General features: G+C 41.6%; 1 protein-coding gene across 1 annotated transcript; it reads right to left on the reverse strand.

The window, feature by feature from the left end:
* Positions 1 to 4,475: 4,475 nt before the first annotated feature.
* LOC101276833 (patched domain-containing protein 4) lies at positions 4,476 to 8,489 on the reverse strand. Its single transcript, XM_033423859.2, has one exon. The coding sequence runs from the start codon at positions 6,921 to 6,923 to the stop codon at positions 6,483 to 6,485; it is 441 nt and encodes a 146-aa protein (XP_033279750.1). The 5' UTR covers positions 6,924 to 8,489; the 3' UTR covers positions 4,476 to 6,482.
* Between the last annotated feature and the right edge of the window lie 1,735 nt (positions 8,490 to 10,224).

The following is a 10,224-nucleotide window of genomic DNA, read 5'->3' on the forward strand; positions in this document are numbered from 1 at the left end:
GGGAATCCCCATAAGGTTAACAGCTGACATTTCAGCAGAAACTCTGCAAGCCACAAGGGAGTGGCAGGACATATTGAAAGTGTTGAAGGACAAAAACCTGCAACCAAGATTACTCTACCCAGCAAGGATCTCATTCAGATTTGATGGAGAAATTAAAACCTTTACAGACAAGCAAAAGCTGAGAGAGTTCAGCACCACCAAACCAGCTCTACAACTGCTAAAGGAACTTCTCTAGGCAAGAAACACAAAAGAAGGAAAACACCTACAATAACGAACCCAAAACGATTAAGAAAATGGGAATGGGAACACACATATCGATAATTACCTTAAATGTAAATGGACTAAATGCTCCCACCAAAAGACACAGATTGGCTGAATGGATACAAAAACAAGACGCATATATTTGCTGTCTACAAGAGAACCACTTCAGACCTAGAGACACATACAGACTGAAAGTAAGGGGATGGAAAAAGGTATTTCATGCAAATGGAAACCAAAAGAAAGCTGGAGTAGCAATTCTCATATCAGACAAAATAGACTTTTAAACAAAGACTATTAGAAGAGACAAAGAAGGACACTACATAATGATCAAGGGATCGATCCAAGAAGAAGTTATAACAATTGTAAATATTTATGCACCCAACATAGGAGCACCTCAATACATAAGGCAAATACTAATAGCCATAAAAGGGGAAATCGACAGTAACACATTCATAGTAGGGGACTTTAACACCCCACTTTCACCAACCGACAGATCATCCAAAATGAAAATAAATAAGGAAACACAAGCTTTAACTGATACATTAAACGAGATGGACTTAATTGATATTTATAGGACATTCGATCCAAAAACATCAGAATACACATTTTTCTCAAGTGCTCATGGAACATTCCCCAGGATAGATCATATCTTGGGTCACAAATCAAGCCTTGGTAAATTTAAGAAAATTGAAATTGTATCAAGTATATTTTCCGAACACAACGCCATGAGACTAGATATCAATTACAGGAAAAGATCTGTAAAAAATACAAACACATGGAGGCTAAACAATACACTACTTAATAATGAAGTGATCACTGAAGAAATCAAAGAGGAAATCAAAAAATACCTAGAAACAAATGACAATGGAGACACGACGACTCAAAATCTATGGGATGCAGCAAAAGCAGTTGTAAGAGGGAAGTTTATAGCAGTACAATCCTACCTTAAGAAACAGGAAACATCTCGAATAAACAACCTAACCTTGCACCTAAAGCAATTAGAGAAAGAAGAACAAAAAACCCCAAAGTTAGCAGAAGGAAAGAAATCATAAAAATCAGATCAGAAATAAATGAAAAAGAAATGAAGGAAACGATAGCAAAGATCAGTAAAACTAAAAGCTGGTTCTTTGAAAGGATAAACAAAATTGATAAACCATTAGCCAGACTCATCAAGAAAAAAAGGGAGAAGACTCAAATCAATAGAATTAGAAATGAAAAAGGAGAAGTAACAACTGACACTGCAGAAATACAAAAGATCATGAGAGATTACTACAAGCAACTCTATGCCAATAAAATGGACAACCTGGAAGAAATGGACAAATTCTTAGAAATGCACAACCTGCCAAGACTGAATCAGGAAGAAAGAGAAAATATGAACAGACCAATCACAAGCACTGAAATTGAAACTGTGATTAAAAATCTTCCAACAGGGCTTCCCTGGTGGCGCAGTGGTTGAGAGTCCGCCTGCCGATGCAGGGGACGCGGGTTCGTGCCCCGGTGCGGGAGGATCCCGCATGCGGCGGAGCGGCTGGGCCCGTGGGCCGGGGCCGCTGAGCCTGCACGTCCGGAGCCTGTGCTCCGCGACGGGAGAGGCCACAACAGTGAGAGGCCCGCGTACCGCAAAACAAAACAAAACAAAACAAAAAAAAAAAAAATCTTCCAACAAACAAAAGCCCAGGACCAGATGGCTTCACAGGTGAATTCTATGAAACATTTAGAGAAGAGCTATCACCTATCCTTCTCAAACTCTTCCAAAATATAGCAGAGGGAGGAACACTCCCCAACTCATTCTACGAGGCCACCATCACCCTGATACCAAAACCAGACAAGGATGTCACAAAGAAAGAAAACTACAGGCCAATATCACTGATGAACATAGATGCAAAGATCCTCAACAAAATACTAGCAAACAGAATCCAACAGCACATTAAACGGATCATACACCATGATCAAGTGGGGTTTATTCCAGGAATGCAAGGATTCTTCAATATACGCAAATCAATCAACGTGATACACCATATTAACAAATTGAAGGAGAAAAACCATATGATCATCTCAATAGATGCAGAGAAAGCTTTTGACAAAGTTCAACACCCATTTACGATAAAAACCCTGCAGAAAGTAGGCATAGAGGGAACTTTCCTCAACATAATAAAGGCCATATATGACAAACCCACAGCCAACATCGTCCTCAATGGTGAAAAACTGAAAGCATTTCCACTAAGATCAGGAACAAGACAAGGTTGCCCACTCTCGCCAGTCTTATTCAACATAGTTTTGGAAGTTTTAGCCACAGCAATCAGAGAAGAAAAGGAAATAAAAGGAATCCAAATCAGAAAAGAAGAAGTAAAGCTGTCATTCTTTGCAGATGACATGATACTATACATAGAGAATCCTAAAGATGCTACCAGAAAACTACTAGAGCTAATCAATGAATTTGGTAAAGTAGCAGGATACAAAATTAATGCACAGAAATCTCCTACATTCCTATACACTAAGGATGAAAAATCTGAAAGTGAAATCAAGAAAACACTCCCATTTACCACTGCAACAAAAAGAATAAAATATCTAGGAATAAACCTACGTAATAAGACAAAAGACCTGTATGCAGAAAATTATAAGACACTGATGAAAGAAATTAAAGATGATACAAATAGATGGAGAGATATACCATGTTCTTGGATTGGAAGAATCAACACTGTGAAAATGACTCTACTACCCAAAGCAATCTACAGATTCAATGCAATCCCTATCAACCTACCAGTGGCATTTTTCACAGAACTAGAACAAAAAATTTCACAATTTGTATGGAAACACAAAAGACCCCGAATAGCCAAAGCAATCTTGAGAATGAAAAATGGAGCTGGAGGAATCAGGCTTCCTGACTTCAGACTATACTACAAAGCTACAGTAATCAAGACAGTATGGTACTGGCACAAAAACAGAAATATAGATCAATGGAACAGGATAGAAAGCCCAGAGATAAACCCACGCACATATGGTCACCTTATCTTTGACAAAGGAGGCAGGAATGTACAGTGGAGAAAGGACAGCCTCTTCAATAAGTGGTGCTGGGAAAACTGGACAGCTACATGTAAAAGTATGAGATTAGATCACTCCCTAACACCATACACAAAAATAAGCTCAAAATGGATTAAAGACCTAAGGCAAGAAACTATCAAACTCTTAGAGGAAAACATAGGCAGGACACTCTATGACATAAATCACAGCAAGGTCCTTTTTGACCCACCTCCTAGAGAAATGGAAGTAAAAACAAAAGTAAACAAATGGGACCTAATGAAACTTCAAAGCTTTTGCACAGCAAAAGAAACCATAAAGAAGACCAAAAGACAACCCTCAGAATGGGAGAAAATATTTGCAAATGAAGCAACTGACTAAGGATTAATCTCCAAAATTTATAAGCAGCTCATGCAGCTCAATAACAAAGAAACAAACAACCCAATCCAAAAATGGGCAGAAGACCTAAATAGACATTTCTCCAAAGAAGATATACAGAGTGCCAACAAACACATGAAAGAATGCTCAACATCACTAATCACTAGAGAAATGCAAATCAAAAAACTACAATGAGATATCATCTCACACCAGTCAGAATGGCCATCATCAAAAAATCTAGAAACAATAAATGCTGGAGACGGTGTGGAGAAAAGGGAACCCTCTTGCACTGTTGGTGGGAATGTAAATTGATACAGCCACTATGGAGAACAGTATGGAGGTTCCTTAAAACACTACAAATAGAACTACCATATGACCCAGCAATCCCACTACTGGGCATATACCCTGAGAAAACCATAATTCAAAAAGAGTCATGTACCACAATGTTCACTGCAGCTCTATTTACAATAGCCCAGAGATGGAAACAACCTAAGCGTCCATCATCGGCTGAATTGGTAAAGCAGATGTGGCACATATATACAATGGAATATTACTCAGCCATAAAAAGAAACGAAATTGAGCTATTTGTAATGAGGTGGATAGACCTAGAGTCTGTCATACAGAGTGAAGTAAGCCAGAAAGAGAGAGACAAATACCGTATGCTAACACATATATATGGAATTTAAGAAAAAAAAATGTCATGAAAAACCTAGGGGTGAAACTGGAATAAAGACACAGACTTACTAGAGAATGGACTTGAGGCTATGGGGAGGGGGAAGGGTAAACGGTGACAAAGCAAGATAGAGGCATGGACATATATACACTACCAAACGTAAGGTAGATAGCTAGTGGGAAGCAGCTGCATAGCACAGGGAGATCAGCTCGGTGCTTTGTGACCGCCTGGAGGGGTGGGATAGGGAGGGTGGCAGGGAGGGAGACGCAAGCGGGAAGAGATATGGGAACATATGTGTATATATAACTGATTCATTTTGTTGTGAAGCTGAAACTAACATACCATTGTAAAGCAGTTATACTCCAATAAAGATGTTAAAATAAAAAAAAAGAAAATACTCTGTAATGGCCTACATGGGAAAGGAATCTAAGAAAGAGTGGATATATGTATACGTATAACAGATTCACTTTGCTGTATACCTGAAATTAACATAACATTGTAAATCAACTAGACTCCAATAAAAATGAAAAAAAAAAATCTGGGTTACTGAAGTCTACAAACTGATAAAACAAAATTAAAAAAAGAAAGTAAACTTCTCAGTTTAAAGAATGCTCAGAAGTGATGGACCTTTGATTTATTTTTTCAGTCTCCTGAAACCTGACTGCTTGTCTGTGAGGATATTTTCCTCACATTGCACAGAATTCTGAAACGTATACTTTTATGTACGTCATCTCCAAGTCATAAAAAACATCTCTGATTAACGTTGTAGGCAGAGCTAACCTATAATCAAAATCACAACTGGTAATCATTTCAACACTAGTATACATCCAGCTGATTATTTTGACATGGATTTCCTGATGAATGACTACATGTCCAAAGCTGAATTCATCCCTTCTGTAAAAACACGAGCTTTTCGTATTTATTTATAATTCTTCTAGTCAGCCAGTTCTAAATTGGGATCATTTTAATTATTTCTTTTTGCTCCCTACATCCAACCAGTTGCCAAACCTGATTATTCCACATTCACAGTATCTCTCTGTTGACTTTACTTTTTCTCATTTCTACTGACATAATCCTAGTTTGAGTCTCTGATGTCTTTTGCTAAAGTTGTTCAATGAACTTCTATATAACATTGGAATTACAACTATAAAAGTGAACTCTTGGGCTTCCCTGGTGGCGCAGTGGTTGATGGTCCACCTGCCGATGTAGGGGACACGGGTTCGTGCCCCAGTCCGGGAGGATCCCGCGTGCCGCGGAGCGGCTGGGCCCGTGAGCCATGGCCGCTGAGCCTGGGCGTACGGAGCCTGTGCTCCGCAACGGGAGGGGCCACAACAGTGAGAGGCCGGAGTACCGCAAAACAAACAAACAAACAAACAAAACAAATGGTCAGGTGTCCAGGCAAGCTGAGTCTTAGAGGGCACAGTAAAAGGGATTAGAAAATGAAGAGGAAACACATTTTCACACTAAAGTCATAGAATAGTTAAAAAGGGAAGATAAACCCCTCTGATTATATACAAACTTCTATTTCAGAGATTAGCAAACTATGGTCTGGGGTCCAGATCTGACCCCTGGCATGATTTTGTTTGGCCTGCGAGTTGATTTTTTTTTTTTTTTTCACTTTTAAAGTATTGTTAAAAACAATAAAGAGAAAAAGGAAAAGAGAAGGAAAAAACAAACAAGACTATATGACAAAGATAGTGTGTGGTCTGCAAAGCCTAAAATATTTGCTTATGGTCACGTTTACCAACCCTAGCATGTAGCATATGATTATTTCCATTTAGACCTAGGGAGCAGCTAGTTTTGCATGCAAACACAAATATACGTGATTGGTGGGATTCCTACTACGGTCACACATAAATTCATGGAATCCCAATTATAGTCAAAGCTTATTATTGACCGTCACACAGGCATACATCAGTACGGACACTCAGTACCAAATTCTAGCCAGGCTGCTGGTAGCTACGTGTTTATTTCTCTTGGCAAGGGAAATAAAGTCCCTGGCAACGCTGAAGGCTCACGATCCACCTTCCAGTAACTAACCAACCTCTAATAAGTATATAATTGTGCCTTTGATATTGTTTTACTTTAGTTTTTCCTTCCAAATTTATCCACACCTTCTCCTCCAATGAAAGAAGCAATTGTCTTCTGTGTCTTAAAGATGAAACCTCTGCATTTTCTCTGCTTGTTTAGGGCAAGAAATGAAGTGCTGCTTCTTTAACTGGCAGAAGCGCACGGCTCGGTGGGTCTGCAGGATCCCCTCAGCCTGGAGCAAAATATTGTCCCCGGGTGGGGAGAGGAGGATCACCCTGCCATACCTCCCGGGGGTGTGTAAGTCCGAATAGAGCTGGCTTTTGGACTGGTCCAGGGGGAAAAGGCTGCTGGCCAGGCTGCGCTCGATCTTGGCCAGGCTGTGGCTGGGAGCGACCAGGCGCTCCAGGTCGCCCTCGGGCTGGAAGCGGTTGAGCGCGCCGAGGCCGAAGGTGATGGTCAGGACTGCGGGCACGGTGAGGAAAAAGACCGGGTGCCGGCTCACGCACGAGCCCAGCCTGTGGCAGAACGACTGGAGCCCTCTGCGAAGCACCTGCCGCAGCATCCTCCACCAGGTCTAGCACAGTGACAGGTGCAGCACCAGACCCTCTCACTCGTCACGGTCACCTGGCTTCACGATCGCCCACCTCGCGGTCTCATCGCCGCCATGCCAGCAGTCCACACCAAGCCCTCCGCCTTCGCCGTCCCTTCATCTCGCGCCAGCGCTTTTCCAGGTGCTTCTCTGGCACACTCTCTTTGCACTTTTTCACACACAGCAGCAGGTGCTACGAGACAGCAAATTCTTTTCTCTCTTTTTTTTTTGGCCGGCGGCGGGGCATGCGGGATCTTAGTTCCCTAACCAAGGATGCACCCTGCGCCCCCTGCAGTTGAAGCGCGGAGTCTTAACCATGGGACCTCTAGGGAAGTCCCAAAGGGTTAGCAAATTCTTAAACTGCTGGTTTCCTGCAGCCTCAGACCCCGGTTGCCGCTGCGCTCCCCGCCTGAGCCCCCGGATCTTTAAGTCTCCATCTCAAGGCAACCCTCCTACCCCCACCCATTCCGGCAGGTTCGCCCACCCTCCTCAGGGGAGGTGGCCAGTGTGGACCGGTCCACCTGAGTGGATTTCCTCTCCTCTCGGATGAACTGCGTTTCCTAACTAGAACTCTGTAAAATGGGACTCCGTAAACATGTTAATACCTGTCCCACTAGAGGGGGTCAGAGAGGAGCGGGTGGTGAAAAAAGCGAAATACTCTTTAAAGAATAGTCATTTTTTGGTAAGAATTTTTGTTGTTGTTGTTGCCACCTCCTCCCTTGGCAAGGAAATGGAGGAATCAATGAAATGAGGATGATGGCCCAATAAATTATGGGCTTTTTAGAGCCAGAGAGGCTGGTGGAAGGCGGACTTGAGAAGACAACTTTGAACACGTTCCAATATCCTCTACGCACTAATTTTGTTTTGATTGGATGACAAGCAGCAGACAGGGCTATGCTGCATTTTTAATAAGTCAGTGTGTGCAGGTTCTTTGCAATACACCGCTCAAAACCCGCAGCTGCGGACTGCCCAGAAGTGGAATCTCTGCCGGGGCGCATGGGCTCTCCCCAGAGGAGAGGGCCCTGGAGCAGCGGCCTTGGCAGTTGGTGCCAGCACCTAGCGATCAAATGTATGCCCTGCAGGTACGCAATTCTTTATGCTCATCAGGACTAAAAAGAAAGTTCTTAAAGCTGAACCGTCATCCCCTGGGCGCCCTCCGCCACCTCAGTTGGTTCTCCCCTGAGCCAAGCCTTAACTCCGCCTCTGCACTCTGTTTGGCTCCCTGAAGGTGGGTAGTTGGGATGCTGAGCTACTTTCCTGCTCTGAGCTGAAATCCAGCAGCAAACTGGCTACACTGTTAGTTACAAACAAACAAGAGGAAAGTTACAAACATTGAGACAAGAGGAAAAGGGGAAGTGGCAAAGAGGCTCACAATTGCGTTTGACTGATGGGGAAACATGAGACATTTATTTTTTGTGAAAGGAAAAATCAGACTTCTGGAGGGTTCAATCACTTCAACCTTGGCAGGACTACCTCTAAAGCATTAGAAGAGTGTGCTCTGGGCATTTGCAGATTCAGATTTTAACAGTTTTAACTATCTTGAGGTACATAGTAGTTCACTTTAATATTCCGTTTATATATTTGAAACTTTTATAGTAAAAGTTAAAAGCAAGAATATGTGTCTTTCTACATATATACAAGAAGGTACATATAGATTCAAAAGATATATAGATATAAGCAAATATATAAAATATATATACAGGGCTTCCCTGGTGGCGCAGTGGTTGAGAGTCCGCCTGCCGATGCAGGGGACATGGGTTCGTGCCCTGGTCTGGTAAGATCCCACATGCCGCGGAGCGGCTGGGCCTGTGAGCCATGGTCGCTGAGACTGCGCGTCCGGAGCCTGTGCTCTGCAACGGGAGAGGCCACAACAGTGAGAGACCCGCGTACCACAAAAAAAAAAAAAAAAAAAAGCAAGTATACAGGAGGACTGCATAGTTTATATGCAAATACTGTGCCATTTTATATAAAGGATTGAGCATCCACAGATTTTGGTATCAATGGGAGTCCTGGAACCAAGTCCATGCAGATACAAGGGATGACTGTGTAAGAACAAAACAGATAGGACTTGGTGATGATGAAATCTGAGTGTGTACACTAGAAGCGAAGCATGGTAATTCTTGAATGTACAACTTGCATATGTGAGAATAAAAGCAGTATCCAGCTCTGATTTCAGTCATAGTAATAAAGGGATATATAAGAGTAGTGAACTCCACGAGCAAACACATCTAGGTTAAAAAATACTAACTCTTGGGAAAGCTGGACAGCCGCATGTAAATCAATGAAGTTAGAACACACCTTCACGCCATGCACAAAAATAAACTCAAAATGATTTAAAGACTTAAATATAAGACACGACACCATAAAACTCCTAGAAGAGAACATAGGCAAAATATTCTCCGACATAAATCTTACCAATGTTTTCTTAGGTCAGTCTACAAAGGCAATAGACAATAAAAAAGCAAAAATAAATGAATGGGACCTAATCAAACTTACAAGCTTTTGCACAGCAAAGGAACCATACACAAAATGAAAAGAAAACCTGTGGACTAGGAGAAAATATTTGCAAATGATGTGACCAACAAGGGCTTAATTTCCAATATGTACGAATAGCTCATACAACTCAATAACAAAAAAACAACCCAATCAAAAAATGGTCAAAAGACTTAAACAGACAGTTCTCCAATGAACATACACAGATTGCCAACAAACACATGAAAGGATGCTCAACAACACTAATCATTAGAGAAATGCAAATCAAAACTACAATGAGGTATCACCTCACGCCAATCAGAATGGCCCTTATCAAAACTCTGCCAACAATAAATGCTGGAGAGAGTGTGGAGAAAAGGGAACCCTCTTGCACTGTTGGTGGGAATGTAAATTGATACAGCCACGATGGATGGCGAACAGTATGGAGGTTCTTTAAAAAACTAAAAATAGGACTACCATATGACCCAGCAATCCCACTACTGGGCATATACCCTGAGAAAACCGTAATTCAAAAAGAGTCATGTACCACAATGTTCACTGCAGCTCTATTTACAATAGCCAGGACATGGAAGCAACCTAAATGTCCATCGACAGATGAATGGGTAAAGAAGATGTGGCACACATATACAATGGAATATTAGCCATAAAAAGAAATGAAATTGAGTTATTTGTAGTGAGGTGGATGGACCTAGAGACTGTCATACAGAGTAAGTCAGAAAAAGGAAAACAAATACCATATGCTAACACATATATACGGAATCCAAAAAAAAAAAAAATTCTG

This window comes from Orcinus orca, chromosome 10 (genome assembly GCF_937001465.1).
Source record: "Orcinus orca chromosome 10, mOrcOrc1.1, whole genome shotgun sequence".
Taxonomy (NCBI): domain Eukaryota; kingdom Metazoa; phylum Chordata; class Mammalia; order Artiodactyla; family Delphinidae; genus Orcinus; species Orcinus orca.